Genomic DNA, 22261 nt, shown 5'->3' with positions numbered 1-22261 from the left:
AATACACCCAGTCATTACAGAGATATAGGCGTTCTTCCTAACTCAGTTGCTTGAGAGGAAGGAAACCCCTCAGGGATTTCACCATGAGGTTACTCCATAATACTAACCTACATGACAAGAGTGAAAAGAATACAGTGTACAGAATACAATTATTCCAAAACATGCATCTTGTTTGCAAAAAGACACTAAAGTAAAACTGTGAATAATGTGGCAAAGAAACAAACTTTTGTCCTGAATACAAAGTGTTATGTTTGGGGAAAATTCAACACATCACCGAGTACCACTCTTCGTATTTTCAAGCATGGTGGTGGCTGCATCATGTTATGGATATACTTATCGGCAAGGACTAGGGAGTTTTTCAGGAAAAGAATTAACGTAATAGTCCTAAGCACAGGCAAAATCCTAGAGGAAAACATGGTTCAGTTGTCTTTCCAACAGACACCGGGAGACTAATTCACCTTTCAGCAGGACAATAACCTAAAACACAATGCCAAATCTACACTGGTGCTGCTCAGAAAGACGACATTGAATGTTCCGGAGTGGCCTAATTACAGTTTTGACTTTAATCTGCTTGAAGATCTGACAAGACTTGAAAATGGCTGTCTAGCAATGGTCAACAATGAACTTGACAGAGCTTGAATTAAAAAAAAAAAACAATAATGGGCAAATATTGTCAATCCTGGTGTGCAAAGCTCTTAGAGACACTTACCCAAAACAATTCACACCCAAAGATGTTTAACATGTACCGATTATTTTCCTTAATAAATACAAAATCTAGCAGTTTTCTTTGAAATGACAAAATATTTTGTGTAGATCATTGACCAAAAAAGGACATTTTAATCCCACTTTGTAACAACAAAATGTGAAAAAAGTCAAGGGGTGTGAATACTTTCTGTAGGGACTAAATTTATTTTTAAACAAAGTAAAAAATAAAAATAAACTGCTTGTCCATACTATTCAAACAAACCAATAACCAAGAATTCATACACTTCAAAAATGCTTGTGATTAATTACTATCCAAGAAAGTATCAGTGTATCACACATAAATTAAAAAAGGTAAAGTCAGCAATATGACATCCTCATACACATATCAGTCAAGAATCCCATTATTGATTCTTCCCAACTGATGGGGTAAATTGCTGACTGTATTTTCCCAGCACAGGGAGACTAATATTATTCGAGATTGTAGACCTGCTGGATTCCAAGGGTGTTTAAATAGAGGAAAAAAGGTATACTCCGCTTAAATAGCACGCTTAGTTTAAAACAGGTAAGGGGAGATTAGTCCAGTTTAGGCCACAAGTTCATTTCAGCCTTGTGAAGGCCTTGGCTTCTCTCTTGAGTGTTTCGAGGTCCTCTTTGCCACCGTCGTCTGAGTCAGGTGGCTCATAGTCAGAGTCTTCACCAATGTCCTCGCTCTCATCATTGATGAAGCTGTCATCGTCCCCAAACTCATCATCATCATCATCGTTGTTGTATGATACCGGCTTTTTCGCTGTAGAAGGGATTGTATAACATTATTAACGGCCATTTCTAGCATTATTAACGTGCTGTATAATTCCATTGATGCTAGCACAAGACATTGGTTGTGTCTATCAATATTTTATGGTGCGTTGCACAAAAACAGCTGATGGTAATTTATTACATTCACTCATAAAAGGATTCAAATAGGTATCATTCAATTCAGCATGGGGGAAAAAAGGCGCAAGTTTAAGTTTGTTCCCACTTGAGCGAGTCCGACCACAAGTCTTCTTCTAATGCCTTTTAAGGGGAACTGAAAGCAATTTGCCAGGTAACTAGTAACTGGAATGGATTGCATTTAGAAAGTAACCTACCCAACCCTGTGACCTATGCTCTTGGGTGATGTTTCCCTTGGTAATGATCTAGAACAGGGGTTGGCAAACTATGGCCCACAGGAGGTTTGATGGTGGTGGGGCATTATAAATATAAATAAAATGGAAATGGTTTTGACAAACAAATCGTTTTTAAAAAATCATCTGCGTGGCCCTCCAATGAATTTTGAAATCCCGATGTGCCCCGCGAGCCAAAAAGCTGGCCCAACTCAATCTTGGATTAGCACCCCCTTCCCATATCCTTTACCTTAACCATTAGTGGGGGAAACGCAAGTGACCCAAGATCAGTGTCTAGTCATGTTCAATAACATAACTATGAGTCTGTTTGGTGAGGCAATACAAATTGAGTCACACACCTCCCTTTCAGAAAGTCAAATGTTACCCAATGAGTTTATAGATCGTGCTGACGTCATGTCAGAGAAATGGAGTGCAATTGGTTTGATCGTTTTTTTGCTTCTTTAAACTCTGGAGGGGAATGTGGATTATAGATTTGCTCAATGTATTCACTAGTGCGACAGTGTATCGATATGCATACACATCACTGTCTGACCAAATCTGGAAAGATAAAAACAAACTATCCAATAGCCCAGATAAGATTGTTGAGCATCTGCACAATCCATGGCATTTACAACATTGCTTCAGATCAAAGGTTTCTCTCATGTCTCTGCTTTCTCTCTGCTCTGCACACCAGTTGGATTCGTTTGATGCATGGCTGATTATATTCTGCATTGAAGAGGAACCACAAATGGAACCAACAAAAACATTTGGGGTGGTGGTGAGAGGTTAGCATGTCTTTCTCTCTCAGGTATAAATGAACATACCTCGAGTCTTCTTGGTGTGTTTGTATTCCTTCCAGTGGAGAGGGTTTTTCCTGGAAAGAAAACAGGGAAAATGGTTGATTTACTACCAAGGACTACTAGTATTGTCAAATGCCAATGAGGCTAAAATGTCAGACTCTCCTTCTGTTCAAGCCTTTTGGTCGCTGATGTCAACCACTAAAAGTGAAAATAGAGGCCAACAAATTGTGTCCAGTCAGACACTCTGACATCCGAGTCCTATGATTGCTGGCTTATTCTTTTATTCAACCTTCCTGTATCCAGAATGTTCTATTGAGGTCAAAATACCTCTTTTACAGGGGAGATCTGGCTATAATAAATAGGTTATTTTCTCTTTTCCTGTTGAAATTGTAGGAGCTATTAGGCTACTTTTTTTTCCTGACAATAATGGTCTTGAGACACGATTACCAGTCTCTTTTATCCTGTAATGGTGACTACATTATGGTGTGCATCCCACCTATAGCAGTCTGTGCCGTACGGACACTCAGGTCGGTCCGCGTCCTCCTCTTCCTCCTCGTCTTTCGCGGAACTGTCCTCGTAGTCGCTCTCGCCGGGGTGACTGCATTCTTGGAAGTGGACTGGGTTTTTCCTTTGATAGAAATAACAATTTTGAGAAGAAAATCATTGAAAGTTATGGTCAATCCCATTTTGATTGGTATTCTTTGAAGAACATTTAGCTTTCGAGCTAGCACTTTCTCTTTGCTCATTTCATTTGCCTCAAAGAGAGAATCTACATTTGAACCTGCTCTCTGCCATTTAGTTTTGGACCCTGAGGTCCAATCTAGGCCAATCCTTGTGTATGTCCCAAATGGCACCCTATTCCCTATATGTACGTACACACGCAGTGCACTACTTTTGACCAGAGCTATAATAGGTCCTGGTCAAAAGGAGTGCACTATAAAAGGAATAGGGTGCCATTTGGGACGCACCTCTCATCTTGGAGAATACAGTAGCTTATCCCATGCTTCACGTAGTTGTTCGTTAACTATCAGTGGTTTGAAAATAAACAAAATGTTAAATAAGAGAAACTATCTGGGGGGGGAAACATACTGCACATGTTCAGTTCTTTGATATCAGAAAGAGCTGCCATGGAACCAATTTGAACAGAATACATTTGTTTTGTAACATGCATAATAGATAAAGTGCACTTATCTCATCTGTAGTACCTGGAGCAACATAAAATAAAAATACCCATCAAATATGTCAAGTCTTTGAATTCAATTACTTGTTGGAACATTTGCCGGCCTAAATTAATGTTCTCGGACGTGCAGGTCTTTTCAAGTACTATCTTCAACATTTCTAACAGTTATTGTTCAGACAACGTTATGTGGGGATGTACCTGTAACAGTCCTTTCCATAGGGGCAGGTCGTCCTGAGCCGAGCTTTGGACTGGGCGGGGCCTGAAACGTCACCTGACCCTTGAGGCCCCTTGCTGACCTTCTGACCGTTCTGAGGCTGTCTCTCCCTGTCCTCGGACTCGCTGGCCTCCGCTCTGCTCGTAGAGGTGCTGCTGCCTTTCGCTGGGGAAGCTTCTCCTCTTCTCTTCTCTCCATCATCCTCCTCCACGTCAAAGTGGTCCGACTCCTCACTCTCCTCTACTTTACTAGGCTTCACCTGCTGCCTGGCTTTAAATGCCTGCGGAGTGATATACCATATACTGTAAATGTACATTAACCAACAACACACAACAAACACAATATTGCACATTAGAGAACAACAGTGGAGGCTCCTCAGAGGAGGACCTCTGTGTATTTCTGAAAAATGTAAATAGTTAAACATTTTAAAAGTTATTTTTAGACAAAACTATACTAAATATATTCACGTCACCAAATAATTGATTAAAACACTGTTTTGCAATAAAGGTCTACAGTAGCCTCAATAGCACTCTGTAGGGTAGGTCCATAGTGTAGCCGGAGGACAGTTAGTTTGCGTCCTCCTCTGGGTACATTGACTTCAATACAAAACATAGGAGGTTTGTGGTTCTCACCCCCTTCCATAGACTTATACAGTAATTATGACAACTTCCGGATGACATTCTCCAACCTATCAAAGCTCTTTCAACATGAACTGACATGTTCACCTAATCAACGGATCAGATAATTCATCTAGTACTGAAAGTATAAGCTACAGCTAGCGCTGCAGTGCATAAAATGTGGTGAGTAGTTGACTCAAAGAGAGAAGCTAACCAACACAAACTCTTACAAGTCAAGGTATACTTTAGTTATATTCATTTATTGCCACCGGGGCTCACCAGCGTAACTGCTTGCTAACTGTACATTTTATTGGATGATTGTAGCGGATTAACTAACATGTTAATTTAGTAGCTATGTTGACTTGATGTAAGCTAATATGGTGACAACGATGTAGGCTGTGTGTAGCGTTTGGCGGCTATGATGACATGAAGGTTTGGTTAGGAAAGGTTCTCTCGGCTGGTCACAGACAACTGATGTGTTGTGCATTGAAGTCCACAAGCGACGGGAAAAGGTGAAAGGAGGAGAGTGTGTAGATGTGAGAAGGAATTATCCAACGATCAAAGGGATCATGCTGTTTGTATGTGGCTGCTATGAAAGTGAACTGTGTTTGATTGTGATCAGAGGTGTATTCATTGCGCAGATCATGTTGAAAAATGTTTTTTAAACGGAAGCAAATGGAACAAAACGGAGATAAACATTCCTGAATTTGTCCAAAAGAAACTCTTGTACTAATGATTACACCCTAGATCAGCTAGATCCTGGCAAGATTGTGCATGGCAGTATTGAATGTCATTGTCCGTCACCTTGATTACTCAAATTTCTTTCAACCTGTGGACCTACAGTACCAGTCAAAAGTTTAGACACACCTACTCATTCAAGGGCTTTTCTTTATTTTTGTACAATTTTCTACATTGTAGAATAATAGTGAAGACATCAAACTATGAAATAACACATATGGAATCATGTAGTAACCAAAAAAGTGTTAACCAGCTTCACCTGGAATATTTTTCCAACATTCTTGAAGGAGTTCCCACATATGCTGAGCACTTGTTGGCTGCTTTTCCTTCTACAATGTAGAAAATAGTAAAAATAAAGAAAAACCCTTGAAAGAGTAGGTGTGTCCAAACTTTTGACTTGTACTGTGTGTACACACACACACACACACACACACACGTTAGTATACACTCAACTGTTGTAGACTGGACCTCTTCCTCATTGTCCTCATCCTCGTCACTCTTCTTCCCCCTCACCCTCTTCCTGGGTGTTGGCTCTGCCTCGCTGTGTTCAGACTCTTCCTCCCCTGACAAGGGCGCTGTGTACCTGGCCCGTTTGGCCGCGCCCTGGTTGGTGCTTGTCGTTGGGGTTGCGTTTCCTCTGTCTCGATTTCCAAATCCTAAAACGAGGACGATTCTGGGTGAACGGGTCGACTGTGTCATGTAACAAACTACCTATTATATTTACAAGATAGTCGAGTGACTGCTATATCAATGAAAATACATGTTCTCAAAGGCAGGTAAAAACATGCGACACCATTCAGGCCGCCGACGACTGGAGTTTCCCATCCTTGATAAAGGGACGCCAGGTGCAAATCACAATGAAAACAGCAGAGATGGGGAAGCTCTGATCAGCAGGGCCCAGTTTTTCAAAAGTTGTCTATCTGGATTTTGCCTATTGGATAGGATTAAATGCGTATAAATAGAATGAATAGAAAGGACGAATCATTGACTTGAATGGGGACTCCCATTCTATTCCTTCTATTTTTATGCATTTAATCCTATCGGATAGGCAAAATTCAGATAATAAAAAATAAAAAAGATCTGGGCCCAAGGGCTGCAGTGTCCACCCTGGTTTCAGTTTCTCCCTGGAGTTTAATTATTCACTTAATGCCATTCACTGCCCAGACCTATTCTCAAAGAGTCTCAGAGTAGGAGTGCTGATCTAGGATAAGGTCCCCCCTGTCCATGTAATCCTTTTCATTATGAATGAAAAGGGAAAACTGATCCTAGATCAAGATAGGAAATTAGGAATCTGAAAAAGGTTAATGTGCTGTCGACCGCTGATTGACGTAACCTAAAATATAGATTGACGGTCCCTGTTAAAAGGCTTGCTCAGAGGCATTGGCTATCAATAATCAGAGCAAGCCACTGTTTGCACCATTTACAAATCTAAAGCCTAATGGATAACCTTTTTGACATTGTTGACTATAACATCAGCACTATGTAGCCTAAATTAGCATTAGGAAACCATGGCGGCGTCCCAAGTGGCATCCTATTTCCTACAAAGTGCACTACGCGTCCCAAATGGCATCCTATTTCCTACAGAGTGCACTACGCGCCCCAAATGGCATCCTATTTCCTACAGAGTGCACTACTTTTGACCAGAGCCCTATCGGCCCTGGTCAAAAGTAGTGCACTCTATGGGGAATAGGGTGCCATTTTGGATGCAACCATGGTAAATGGGTCACTAGACTCCAGATGGAGTCAGTATGAGGAAGTTTCAGGGGAACTTTAAGGAAACTAGGGCAACGATGTGAGGAAATAACAACGACTTGATCCAAAAGAGTAAGGTTTGGCAGCACGTCGAAGAGGATATTGACATCTTCAAGAGTGGTAGGTTGTTTCGAAGTATTCCACTCGTCGACGTTCAAAATTACACATCACAGCGACCGTTGAGGTAATGTAGGCCTAGCTCTCATGATCCTATATGTAGCTATATGTAAAGTAACAAGCAATTGGCCTCAAATTTTATTGAATGTAAGTAAAAGTTTAAAACCAATGCAGTGCATCCTGTTGAGACAATGGGTTTTAAACCCCTTATATTATTATTCATTTAAGTAGGATTTGATTCTTAAAAACTGTCTCTCAAAGGAATCCTAACATGGAGCCTTGTAAAGCTAGCAACTATTCGTAAACTTAATGCATTTGATTTGATTTTTTGCAAGCAAACATATGGATTTGAGCACAGATCTGCCATTTCCCGTGCTTTTTCAGCTTTCTTTTCACATATTGATATAGAACTACAGTTCAATACCGCTCCTCGGGAGCAGTGGACACAGCTTACTGCTTCCAGCGCAGTTCATTCAGTGCGTGAATCGAGTGGGGCAATAATCTTCTATAAAAACAATGGTGGAAGTCTCTGACTAGTTAGACCTATTCAGAAATAGCAACAGTAGTTAACAACTAGGTTATTCCGTCTCTCTCATGCACTAACCTTGTGTCAATAGTAAAATGTGCCAATCCACTCCAACCTGGCATCATTCATTTGATGAGGAATCTTGTCTTAATTTGTAACAATAACAATTCTAACGTTAATTGTCGTCATATGCATGACAATTACTTGTTATCCAAAATTCCATTATGTCACTGTCCTAAATAGGAGCGATACCTTTGGTGGTGGTGGTGGGGTTCTTGGGAGATGCAATGGGTACAGTCATCCAAGCAGGTAACACTCTTTTCTTTGGTTCAAGTTTCAGCTCGTTCTTGTCATTTTCTGCTTCAGCTACCCCAGCTTCTGTCTGTGAGCACACAACCACAACGCAAACCGGGTTTATCAGTACCACCATACTCACAGGAAACATTTATAAATATACATATTAATTGGAGTCACGAGTGGGATTCCCTGGGAAATTGGTGTCCGAAGTGGGATGCCAAAGTTGATAGCTGTTACAAGTGAGATTCCAATGGTAAATGGTGCCAGGCATGGGATTACAAGGGTAAATGGTGCCAGGCATGGGATTACAAGGGTAAATGGTGCCAGGCATGGGATTACAAGGGTAAATGGTGCCAGGCATGGGATTACAAGGGTAAATGGTGCCAGGCATGGAATTACAAGGGTAAATGGTGCCAGGCATGGGATTACAAGGGTAAATGGTGCAGGAAGCGGAATTTGAAGCGGAATTGGTGTCAGCAGTGGGATCCCAGGAAAATTGCAGTGGGATACATCTCAAGATAAAACTTTTGTTGACACGACAGATTTCCTGACCTGGTTTGAGGTAGGTGGGTTAGGTAGCTGTTCATCTGGCTCCTTCTGGTCCACACTACCTCCCAGTCTAGATTGTTGTTCATGGGAGCTTGGTGTCCACCCCTTGCCCTGTCGAGTGGGGTAAGCAGGTTCGTCGCTTGGTTCAGGGGAGGCAGGAGGAGATTTAAAAGCAGCCTCGTCTTCATCTTGAAGAGCCTGACTGTTTCTGCAAGGAAGAGATAACTTGTTGCAAACACGAGCACCTTCTCTGCACCGGTTACATGAGTCATGCATGTTCCTTCTTTAGTGTAGGCAGTAGACAGCAGCTAAATTGACTCGAGTGTCTGGTTAGTATCCTTTTGATCGAAACTTCAAACAAAAATGAAACATGAAAATTAAAACTGAAATGTAAAAATTCAGAAACAAAAGACAACCATTTGAAAAATATTACATAATTGAATGTTGCTTGGGTGTTGGTTTTACATAGAAAGAGATAAAAGACACTGGTATTTATTCCAATTCAGTACACTCAGTCTAGCCAGTCTTTGGGAGATGAAAGGCATAAATTAATGTAGTCATTTGCAAATCAATTAGTAAAGCTATTGTCTGATGCCAGTACCAGAGAACAATCCTTATCTTTCCAAATCTGTCTAAGGGTGGTCAGAATGCACTACGGGGATGCGCGTCGTTCATAAATCACAATGTGCATATTGACTGGCAAATAGATGATGATGTTTGCTTGTATACAAAGGAAACGGGGAGATATAAAACTCTTCATTAAGGAGTCAGGAGACAACTCGCTCTACTAGTGTGACATTTTATATAGCAATGTTAAGGGACTAATTATTCTCCACGAAATATGTTGCTACTGGAGACGTAATGTCATGCCACCATAGCGACTAATTGTGACATGTTTTCCCAATGGGAAAAGCTAACACCTCTAGAAGGTTTAAACCTGAGGTGAAAGTAAGAATACATAAGCATGGACCCAAAAAACATATTAAGTAGTCTAGGTAATACATGATTTGATTTCAAAGATGTTAGCTACATTATGAGACCTTTATAGGTAAAAAGAGGGTGATATTGAAAAGCTGAATTTAAAAAGGAATCAGATGGTCTTATATGCCAATATTTGTTAAGACTATAGATTTGATACCACGACTCCCATCGTATAAGGTGAGTACGTAATTCATAGAGAAAATCATTTTTCGGAGAATATTTATTTGGATTTAAGCCTTTTTAAACCTCAAATACACTACAAGTTAAAAATGTCCTGGATTGCAGGAACGTTCTCTTGCAAAAGGATGGTCAAATTAAGATCCTACATGTGTAGAACTTTGTTATATGCTGTAGTATGCAGGTTAACCAGAAATGTGAAAACGCATGGAGGAGACTGAGGATCATTTTATGCGCTTTTAACGCTCATGGTTACCAAGAGAACTGGCTAACTATAGCATACAACAAAGTTAAAATGCAAAACTGCAAACTATAGTTATTAGACAGAGGCATTCATTAGAGGCTGTTAGCCCTGTAGAAATTGTACTTCTTGTAGTACAAAAAAAAAGCAAGTATGTATAGAAATATATATTTTTTAATTCAAAAGCTACTTCTTTGTGCACGTGCGAACCAGTCATCATTTTTCAGATTTCATTGGTTTCAAGTTTTAGCTAATTTGATACTTAGACCTTGAGGGGAAACTGCAGGGGTTGAGATGAGGAGTAGAGTTACCTGGGTGTTCCATCTTCTCCACTCAGGGCCACTACCTTGTAGATGTACTTCCCAGGAAGGAGGGAGATGATGTCTCCCTGTCCAAGTTTATGCCACTGGTTCCTGTCCAGGGGTTGTGGGAGGTCATCCAGCGAGGACTGACAAAAGCAGGGGTTCACATGCGTCTGGGATTGGAAAGAATAAGAATGGCATTTTTTAAAGTTATTGGTGGCCATAAGGTGCAGTTGGATATACTTGTTATTTCCGCACAACAGCTGGCTGTAAACAATTGGAGCTTTTAAAATAAGTGTCTTTCTCACACCACTTTTCACTTTAAAGGGCTAGCATGCTAACGCTAGTTATCAATTGCTCCAGACACGGACTCAGGGTAAGTCCATCTGACTCTGGTTAAGTAGTAAAGTTAGTTAGTTGCCAAAATGTCACTATCCCTTTAATGTAGTGTAAGTGTTGCCCTTGAGTGGTAATTCCCAAACTCTCAGTAAGCTGACTAAATGAAAGAGAAGGTTGAAAATACTTTAATTCGAATGTTCCTACTGTTTTTTCTTAACCTTAATTCATCTGCAGCAATGTTGCAGTCCAAAGGCCTTACTACATCCTAATTTGACAAAATGGAGAGAATCTCTGTCCTTTTACAGGCAGCCTGAGGAGGGGTTTTAGCTCAAAACCGTTACTGAAAATGAATCTGCTGCACAACTAAAATAAACAATTGAAATCATAAGTGTTGTGCCCTATTCCCTTACTCTCTAAACTATTAAATAAAAACATTTATAACAAAAGGTAAGGTGTGGTAAAATCACACAAGACAATGTCCCTTGGGTAAAAATATACAGGTTCTCAAATGGTTCAAGAACCCTTCCAAAACATAAAAAGAAAACATGATGATTACTGAGGGCCTTCTTGAACATACTATTGATGTCGGATTTCAAAGAATTGTTGTTTTTGCAACAATAGACCGCCTCTGCATTTAGCTGTCTTAATAGGGTCGGCATGCACTTGAGCCCTAGATGAGAGAGAATAGTCTCCTCGGAATAAAGAATACATTTTACTTAAGCCTACAGGTTTGATGCGCAGCTGCCCATTCAGGTTCTCAAGGAGGCAGTGGTGTCTGGAGACTCTTTTGTCGCTGACCTGAAACACACAGAGAGCGTAAACTCACAGATCAGGGCCCATATTTAAGATATCTAAAGCATCTCAGAGTAGGAGAGCTGAAAAGGACCAGTTTAGCCTTTTAGATCCTAATGAAGATTATATGGACAGGGAGATCCTTCATCAGTGTACTCGGAGATGCTTGATACATACGGCCCCAGACCTGAGAGACAACGGGCATTCAGCAGGCGGGAGGTCCGGACAATACAAATCAATACAAAATGAAGAAGGGCACTTCCATAGTAAAGGGTCCTGAATCCTGAGAATAAAAAAGTTTTGGGCTGCTGAAATAGGGTTACAAGTACATGTTGATAATATGTGGCTCACATTCAAATGATTATCCTAAGTCCTGATCTTTAATTGAAATTCGCGTCAAAAGCATTTTCTTTACAAATTCAATACATATATTACACTGTAAGACTGATCTGATTGCAGTCTAAAAATCTGCCACTGCAAATTGAAAGGCACTTCAGTAAAACACCAAGGGACAGTTTAATTAGATCCAAAAGAAGCCTTCTCCTGGACTAAAAATCATGATTTTCAGTCCAGTTGAAAGCTTCATCTGGGTCCAGGAAACCAGCCAGGAAATGCATATTTTAACTTCACAATAGTCATAATCAGGTAGCCTAATCAGCTGCATCTTTGCCTCATGGTAGATGTTCTGTTTTCATGGAAGTCCATTGTGTTTAATACACATATATATATATTTCTACAGCTTTTTATAGTCTGAAATCAAATGGGAAAATCAAAAACAGAATAAAAACCAAGTCAAACAGTACTAGGAAATTCCCAAGAATTACCATAGTCAATTGTGTACAGACTGGGCAAAGACAACTGTTTGTACTGTAGGTGTATTATTCATGAACGTAATGTTGTATGGCTAGGGATTTTAGGGATTTTAAACGTCCACTGACATCAATTTCTTTCCTTAAGAGACAGAGGAGATATAACAAGGTACAGTTCAGTATATCCTTTTTTCTTCCAAGTTTCTAGTTAGGATATTTGTCTAAATTGACGGGTAGGCCGTCATTGTGAATAAGAATTTCTTCTTAACTGACTTGCTTAGTTAAATGAAAAAATATATAATAATAATAATAATAATTTGGTGAGCAATTAAATGCTTGGAAGTCTACCAGCATAAAGTGGACAGGTCATAATTCATTTATTACTGATTAAACCAATGAAGCATTAGCTAGAGCAATTGTCACCAACTCTAGTCCTGGAGAGGTACAGGCCAGGGGATGCCTGCTTTTAGCATCATACGAACCACCCTGATTCCTCTCTAGTTACAGATTGTATGCCAGATAATGTGATATAACCAAAGATTTGGTTATTTTCTGGAAACTGTCAATTTATAAGTAAATTTTTTCACCGAAACGAGAACAAAGTATCGCTAAGAATAGGTTAGTTGAAAAAGAAAATCTATGGCAGCAGTTTGTATGGGGCTTTCCTGTACTGGCCAGTAATATACACCAAGAATCTTTGGTTATATCTAGTAGCGCTCCAGGTCCAGGGTTGGGGAACACAGACGTAGCTAACTCTACTAGCATGGAATGCCTTTTTAACATACACTGAGTGTACAAAACATAAAGGACACCTGCTCTTTCCATGACTGACTGACCAGATGAAAGCTATAATCCCTTATTGATGTCACTTGTTAAATCCACTTCAAATCAGTGTTGATGAAGGCGAGGAGACAGGTTAAAAAAATATTTTTCAACCTCGAGACAATTGACACGTGGATTGTGTATGTGTGCCATTCAGAGTGTGAATGGGCAAGACAAAATATTTAAGTGCATTTGAACAGGGTATGGTAGTAAGTGCCAGGCACACCGGTTTGTGTCAAGAACTGCAACGCAACTAGGTTCTTCACACTCAACAGTTTCCTGTGTGTATCAAGAATGGTCCACCACCCAAAGGACATCCAGCCAACTTGACAATTGGAGTCAACATGGGCCAGCAACCCTGTGGAACGCTTTCGACACCTTGTAGAGTCCATGGCTTGACAAATTGAGGATGTTCTGAGGGAAAAAGGGGGTGGTGCAACTCAATATTAGGAAGGTGTTCTTATTGTATGATATACTCCGTTCATTGATTTTGTTATATCAATAATTGTATTTTTAAAATATCAATATTTTTATATCAATACATTTGAATTTTTGATCGATAAATCATTGTTTTAATACATAAAAAGTATATGATAATGACCTTCATAGGGGCAGGATCACATTTGCATGCTCCTACATAGGTTATCTTCTCCCAACAGGAAGCCACCGCAACTGTGTATTTCTCCAAGTTAGAAGGAGCATTGCAGCAAAGATGTGCAGGCCGCTGTGACCCTGACACTAGAGTAATATGCACATTATGTAGGCCTAAGCACGGCTCTTCTGCTGCTGTTGAAGAGCAGCAGTGGATAGTATTTTCGGGGGAGGAAAACTGTTTGTCTGCAGGGGGAATCGAACTCAAACTCACTGCATCTAAAAGATTATTAGCCTTGCACGTTAGCATCTTCCGCCACCTACAAGCAATGTTAGGTGGGGGAAAAGCGGTTAGTGATGTTATTAGATAAACAAATGTAATTATTGATTTCTCATGAGAGAATAAAACTTTAGCTGCATTGTTATAATGATCTTCACATATGCCTTACTCGACTCGAAGAGTAGCAATGGATTTGATTTTTTGGGGGGGGGGGGGGGGTGACAAGTTGGTCTGCAGGGGGAATCTAACAGTCACCTAAAATAATACTAGTGCAGCGCATTAATGGCCTCTGCCACCTGCAAGTGAAATTATTTCAGGGAAAATGTGGTTAGTCGAAGCAGACTGGTTCAGTGTTAGTTTAGTTATGATAATTAGGCAGAAAAAGGTTGTTTTTTGTAATCGATGTATGATATCAATCATTTGATTGATCAACAATTTAATTTTATATTTAAAAAAATCAATTAATCTAAAGAAATTAATTATGGATATACATTTGAATTGTTGATTTCAAACGATGTGTTGATATAAAAAAAATGCAATGCTATGGGGAATTATTGATATAAAAAAATAAATTACTGATATAATTTTGTTTTTAAATTAATATCGATAATTCGAATTTAAAAAAATATAAAATATGAATTATCGATATAAAAAAAGTACAATAATTGATATAAGCATGTCCTGTGTAGCTCAGTTGGTAGAGCATGGCGCTTGTAACGCCAGGGTAGTGGGTTCGATATCTCACTGGTTCCAGTTGAAGCCTTTGTACGGAGCTGTGAGGGGAACCCCTCAGTACCTCCAGGCTCTGATCAGGCCCTACACCCAAATAAGGGACCACCCATATGTAGAATGTATGCACACATGACTGTAAGTCGCTTTGGATAAAAGCGTCTGCTAAATGGCATATATTATATTATATAAAAAATGCAATTAATTTATGTTAAAACGGATTTCCATACTACTAGTCTAGACTTTCCAACTAAAGCTAGCTACTTACGCCAAGGAATGGACCCCTTCCCAGCAGTGTCTCCCCCTCGGGCAGGTGTATTGGACTGCCACCATCTACAGGCACGAGATCGAACCCCGCCATCTGCGGGTGGTTGTTGTAGTCAGAATAACATGCTTTTAGCAAAGACTATTATAACTATCCCCTTTCATCTGTGGTAGGAAACCATCATTTGGTAGCTATGAATGAATGTGGAGTTCATTACAGGCTAGTTTCGTTAGCTAGTTGAAAATAAGTGTTGTCATGGTAAACAAGGCAGCTTTAATGAGGATGTATGTTTAGTAAACTGGCTGAACTACTTGTTTTTCCAAACTGTTCTCTTCTAGTATAATGCTAGTTAGCTAATTCGTTAAACTGACAAGCGTTTGGCGGACTCTAGACTCAAAGATGATCTATTATATTGACAAGATAGTAGAGTGCCTGCTCAAACAATGGCAATTAATGTCCTCAAAGATGGAAGGCAGACGAGAGGCGAGATAAGACTTCTTTTTTTTTTGCCGAAATGCGCGTCCACTTATACCAGTGCATTAGTAACAACCTAACCATTACGAAACTTATATTCGATCAAATAAGTCTCACGTAGCAAATCAACAATTACATTTTTGGTTAACCAAATTCGACACCCTCATTGATCGCCATTTGAGCGGAGTAAACCCTCTCACTTCGCCTCTTCCTCTCTGCTGGACTTCCACCTTGGAGCTTGTTTCTACTGAATAGCAGCTCAGATAATTAGCTACCTAACTGACCAACCAGGGTATACTGCTTAGTACAAAATTATTTATATACATTATTTTACCTGTTCTAGGTAGCTTGGTGCTGAGAAAAACGTGAAAACTTAATGGATTTCTTCAGAAACTTCCGGGCTGTTATGTAGAGAGTGTGCATTGTCTCACGTCAGAATGCGTCACTCCTCAGCGACGATCGTGTCTTTTCAGAATCCAGTGTAACCAGAGAGGAAGAGAGAAATCTGTCTCCCTCCAGCAGGTGGCGTTTTTTCGCCCACCAAGCAAGGAGTTTTTGTATGGCGGTCAAATGAATGTCGACTTTGCTCAACAACAAAAGAAGTAGGACTTATTTGCCACGTGAGGTTTATTTGATATAATAAAAGTGTTGTAATGCTTAAGTTGTTAGGAGTGTAGTGACATAAGGACAAGTGACATCCCAGAAACTTTCAGAAAAAAACACTTTATATATGAGTTGTCTATGCATATTCATTGCATAAGGGTAGTAGCATAGCATCTCTCTACCACCCAATCGTTTTTTCACAATTTTCTGAAATATAGGAATCCACAAGAAAGATTGTGAGCTTGTGTGAAATGGAAAAGCTTTGTGGTAGCTATTGATGAAGAGGAACATAAAGACGAAGCAGCTGCTTTACCGGTGGGATGCACTATTTTACCGCTACATCCAGAGGGGTTCGTGCTGATTGTACAGAGATTTGACAGCTGGTTAAATGGCGCCCCTTGACAAGGCAAGAACAAGATGTATATCAGGAGAAGTGCAGTATTATCATAAGGAGACTTCTACTTGGAATATGGAGGAGGGTCTAAGAGAGCGAGGGGGGAAGAGGGTGATCTTGAGTCGGGTAAAATGGCGGAAAAAAGGAGATGGTTTGTTAAATAAGAATGGTAGAAAGTGTAAGCAGAGTGAGTTGAAGACTGGAGGAGAAATGGAAGTGGATGAGGGCAAAGTATCAGAGGTGGTAGGTGTGGAGCCCAAGGCTTGCACTGAGGGTCAGGATAATGATGAGTCTGTGACAGTAGGAGTGAGGTTTTTGGAAAAAGTGGACCCTTGCCTTTTGGCTGATCCATTTGTGGTTTCAGGGTGGGTGAAAACAGAGTTGGGTGCTGTGAGGGTAATCAGAAGTGGTCTTGTGATAATTGTTTGTTTCTGCTGGTCGGAGGGAGCAGGTGCTCCATGTTAAACGAATGGGAGCGAGAGATGGGAATGGTTTTGCTCTCAAGAAAGGGAGCCATTGAAAGGAGTGATTACTGGGGTAGTGTTAAATGTGAAAGCTGACCAATTGAAGGGGAAGATTCCCGGTGTTTGTGATGCTTGTCGTTTGGTGTGATGCAGACAGGGTGGCGTGAATGGAGAAACAGAAGAGTCATTGTCTGTTCTTTTGAGTTTTGATGTTGAGTCTTTGCCTGACAAAGTGATGTTAGGATATAAGTTATCCTGTATGAGCTTTTGTGCTGAATATATGTTGTTACAGATGTCAAGCTTATGGGCATGTGGCAGCAGTGTGTAGGAGGGAGGTTCCTAGGTGTGAGAACTATGCAGAAAGGAATGTGTAGCATTGGGTGAAGTAGCGGTATGTTAATTGTAGGGGTGCCCATGCAGCTGGGGATCATACATGTCCCATGTGAGAGAGGCAGGTTGAGGCAATGAAGAAAGTAGAGGAAGATGTGTCAAGGCGGAGGGATCCTGAGAGGAGTGGTGTCAGTAGTAGATCTGTACTAGTACAGAGGGATAAACCAATAAGTGATAGGTTTCAGTAAGATTGGATTTTTGGTATTTATAGCAATGGTTATCAACTGTACTGCAGGGATGGAATGTAAATCGCAGAAAATAACATTTGTGGTGGCAGCTGCAGAGCCGTATTTGGGTGTGCAAGATTTGACATCAGAAGACTTAGAGGGTGTGTTAAGTGGTGGTGTCCCATCCTTTCAGGCTGTTGGCCTGGCGTAGGACTAGTGTAAAAAAGGGGGGGGCTGAGTGTAGTGTTAGATGGTAGAGTATTTTTTGTATTTATTTCATATAATTATATATAATCTTTTTCAAACAAAGTTTAAGGGAGTTATACTCCAGTCTAGTGTGTGGCGGTAATGCAATATTTATTGGATGCCAACCACTGTTAAACCTCATCGAAGAAGAATACATTTTTTTCACCATTAATTTTTGCATCAGGATTTTAGAACTACTTAATTTAAGGTCTGTGTTTCGTGTAGGCTTACCCTGGCGTGACGTTTAGATAACCGTGCAAATCTCAGACAAGGACAAGACCAATACGCAGCGTGGTAGGTGTCCATGGTTTTTAATAAGAAAAACTAAACATGAACACAAATACAAAATAATAAAGTGAACTGGCAACGAAACAGTCCCATGTGTCACTGACACAGGAAACAATCACCCACAATATACCCAAAGAATATGGCTGCCTAAATATGGTTCCCAATCAGAGACAACGATAGACAGCTGCCTCTAATTGAGAACCAATCTAGGCAACCATAGACATACAATTTACCTAGAAAGGAAACAGCCCCATAAACTTACAAAAATCCTAGACAAAACACATAAATCCCCCATGTCACACCCTGACCTAACCAAAATAATAAAGAAAACAAAGATAACTAAGGCCTGGGCGTGACATAGTCAAAAGTATATGAAATACAAATGGTATAGAGAGAAATAGTCGGCGCGTCATAATTCCTATAATAACTACAACCTAAAACTTCTTAACTGGGAATATTGAATCACCAGCTTTCATATGTTCTGAGCAAGGAACTTAAACGTTAGCTTTTTTACATAGCACATATTGCACTTTTACTTTCTTCTCCAACACTGTGTTTTGCATTATTTAGACCAAATTGAACATTTTTCATTATTTATTTGAGACTAAATAGATTGACTCAGGTTGAATCTGTCCACAGAATATTTTTGCCAGAAGCGCTGTTGAACATCCAGGTGCTCTTTTGCAAACTTCCTCGCTCTCTTCCGTGGTGACCTCTGTTGGGGATGTATCAGAATAGTTGGGTAACATAGATAAGATGTTTTATTTTCATTATATGCTTGTGAGTTACTTCTTATTTAGAATGTATCTTGTTGTACTATAGTGGTGGCCATTTGCAGTTATCCTTTCTCTGTCCTGGGTTCAGTTACTTGGGCCGCAGAGAACGGAGAGGTCAAGCTTGTCTTCATATGTAAACATATCTTTTAAACCATGTGAAGGGATGATTGAGGGGGAACCAATTATCTCTTGGCTCCACAATGTCTGTGTGCCAGTCACTGTGTCTCTGTGATCTTGTCCAGGAGGAGTGTATTTGATAATGCTAGTGGATGAGGTTTTGTTTTTGGTCCTGAGTGGTACTAAGAGCGAGATAAGAACATAGTTTAGGAGACGAAGCTGAATGATAATTTATAGCCAATGCTGTCTGGCTATGGGATACTCATTTACATCATTACATTTAAGTCATTTAGCAGACGCTCTTATCCAGAGCGACTTACAAATTGGTGCATTCACCTTATGGCATCCAGTGGAACAGTCACTTTACAATAGTGCATCTAAATCTTAAAGGGGGGGGTGAGAAGGATTACTTATCCTATCCTAGGTATTCCTTAAAGAGGTGGGGTTTCAGGTGTCTCCGGAAGGTGGTGATTGACTCCGCTGTCCTGGCGTCGTGGGGGAGTTTGTTCCACCATTGGGGGGCCAGAGCCTCTCTCAAGTAAAGTCTTCCTTTGTAATGTCCCTAAGATCTTTTATTCGTTATGTGAGTTGAGATGGGTGTGTCTTGGCTATAAATTATACTAAGAACTGTTTTGTAAGCACTCTCAGAGAATTCATTTATAGACACTGAATTAATCTGAGTCACAGGGTTGTGATGGAGCTCATATAATTAAAGATGGACTTTATGATAACTTTGACTTGTGTGTGGTTTGCTCTCATGATTTGGTAAATACAGGAAATTTCCACTACACCTCCCATGAACACCATTCTTGTTTAGTGTTTTACGTATCATAGACTCGTCAACAGAGATGTTGGCATGTTCCAGAGATTTCTGTAAGGCTTTAGCTGACACTCTAGAATTCTTCTTAACCTCATTGAGCATTCAGCACTGTGCTCTTGCAGGACGGCCACTCCTAGGGAGAGTAGCAACAGAGCTGAACTTTCTCCATTTATAGACAATTTGTCTTCCCGTGGACTGATGAACATCAAGGATTTTAGAGATACTTTTGTAACCCTTTCCAGCTTCATGCAAGTCAATCTTAGGTCTTCTGAGATCTCTTTTGTTCAAGGCATGGTTCACATCAGGCAATGCTTCTTGTAAATAGCAAACTAGCAATTAGCTTTTGGAAAAGTCATTAGCCTAGGGGTTCACATACTTTTTCCAACCTACACTGTGAATGTTTAAATTATGTATTCAATATAGACAAGACAAATACAATAATTTGTGTGTTATTAGTTTAAGCACACTGTTTGTCTATTGTTGTGACTAAGATGAAGAACAGATAAAATGTTATGACAAATGTATGCAGAAATCCAGGTAATTCCAAATGGTTCAGACTATTTCTTGCCACTGTAGTATATACTCACTGTATACTACATACTTAATATGTTAGTATGGGTATTGGAACACAGCTTTCGTCAGGTGGGCTAGCTAGTTAGGCACCTTGGTTGGCTAGTTAGCTACATTAGTTTAAGTTGGCTAGCTAGCTCAAAAAGTGTTTTCCCCATACTAAACACAAACGGTTTTGCTCCACGAGTGCATCTGTTGTACATGACTAATCAAATGACCTATGAAGTCAGTTATACATGTCAGCAGGGATGGAAATTAAGCTATCCCGAGTAGGCTGGGCTAGTAGACAATGTGCCACTACAATGTGTACTACTGACCGGAACTGTTGAGATGCACTCAGACCGGCCTTTGTGATTGAACTTAGGTTAACTACATTACTTTAGTTGGCTGCTTTGAGCAAAACATGTATGTAATATAACCTATTCTGGGAGCCTATTGTTTGTGTATGTATGATCTTTATTCATTGTTCAGGTACAGGCAGGGATGACTGGGGCCTTCAGCAAGTAAGACAGGGGCTAAGAAATTGTTTCAACGTCACAGATATAAATTCCCAATGTGCCCATGATGAAGTTAACTACATCACTTTAGTTGGCTGCTTTGAGCAAAACTTGTATACAATATAACCTATTCTGGGAGCCTAGTGTGTGTATGAACTATGTGTAACATTTTTGTTGACCATTTGTTTCCCTACAAACAGGTAGAGACAGGAGGAGCAATATGCATTTGTATTTTATTAAGATCTCCATTAGCTGTTGCAAAAGCAGCAGCTGCTCTTCCTGGGGTCCACATGAAACATGACATTACAGAACATTAATAGACAAGAACAGCTCAAGGACAGAACTACATTCATTACAAAAGGCACACATAGCCTACATATACCAATGCATACACACAAACTATCTAGGTCAAATAGGGGAGCGGTGTGCCATCGGGTGTTTTATCTAAAAAATATAAAACATTAAACCAGGATTGCTGTTCATCTGAGCAATATGAGATGGAATGGAGTTGTGTGTAATAATGGCTCTATATAATACTGTAAGCTTCCTTGAATTTGTTCTGGATTTGGGGACTGTGAAAAGACCCCTGGTGGCATGTCTGGTGGGGTAAGTGTGTGTGTCAGAGCTGTGTATAAGTTGACTATGCAAACAATTTGGGATTTAACACATGAATGTTTCTTATGAAAGAAGTGATGCAGTCAGTCTCGCCGCTTAGCCAAGAGAGACTGGCATGCATACTATTTATATTAGCCCTCTGATTACAATAAAGAGCAAGACATCCCGCTCTGTTCTGGGCCAGCTGCAGCTTAACTTGGTCTTTCCTGGCAGCACTCGACCACACGACTGGACAATAATCAAAATAAGACAACTGGAGCCTGCAGGACTTGCTTTTTGGAGTGTGGGGTCAAAAAAGCAGAGCATCTCTTTATTATGGACAGACCTCTCCTCATCTTTACAACCATTGAATCTATATGTTTTGACCATGATAGTTTACAATCTAAAGTAACACCAAGTAATTTAGTGTCCTCAACTTGTTCAACAGCCACACCATTCATTGCCAGATTCAGCTGAGGTCTAGAACTGATTTGTACCAAATACAATGCTCTTAGTTTTAGAGATGTTCAGGACCAGGTTATTACTGGCCACCTATTCCAAAACAGACTGCAACTCTTTGTAAAGGGTTTCAGTGACTTCATTAGTTGTGGTTGCTGATGTGTATATCGTTGAATCATCAACATACATGGACACACATGCTTTGTTTAATGCCAGTGGCAGGTCATTGGTAAAAATAGACAGGAGATGCACCATACTTTACATGCTTGACATTAGAGAAGCTCCTATTAAAGAAAACCCTTTGAGTTCTATTAGATAGCTCTGAATCCACGATATGGCAGAGGTTGAAAATCCATAACACACACACTACCGTTCAAAAGTTTTGGGTCACTTAGAAATGTCCTTGTTTTTGAAAGAAAAGCTCATTTTGTCTATTA

General features: G+C 40.1%; 1 protein-coding gene across 1 annotated transcript; it reads right to left on the bottom strand.

Moving 5' to 3' along the window:
• Positions 1–650: 650 nt before the first annotated feature.
• On the bottom strand, positions 651–15909 carry aplf (aprataxin and PNKP like factor). The gene is made up of 11 exons (XM_046311802.1): positions 15774–15909; positions 14969–15061; positions 11404–11475; positions 10348–10511; positions 8641–8845; positions 8044–8173; positions 5850–6052; positions 4026–4321; positions 3144–3275; positions 2672–2721; positions 651–1492 (listed from the first exon to the last, which is right to left on the bottom strand). The coding sequence occupies exons 2-11, from the start codon at positions 15059–15061 to the stop codon at positions 1302–1304; spliced, it is 1536 nt and encodes a 511-aa protein (XP_046167758.1). The 5' UTR covers positions 15774–15909; the 3' UTR covers positions 651–1301.
• Positions 15910–22261: the final 6352 nt, after the last annotated feature.

Source organism: Oncorhynchus gorbuscha, linkage group LG18 (genome assembly GCF_021184085.1).
Source record: "Oncorhynchus gorbuscha isolate QuinsamMale2020 ecotype Even-year linkage group LG18, OgorEven_v1.0, whole genome shotgun sequence".
In the NCBI taxonomy this organism is placed as follows: domain Eukaryota; kingdom Metazoa; phylum Chordata; class Actinopteri; order Salmoniformes; family Salmonidae; genus Oncorhynchus; species Oncorhynchus gorbuscha.
This window is presented reverse-complemented; position numbering and strand designations above follow the sequence as displayed.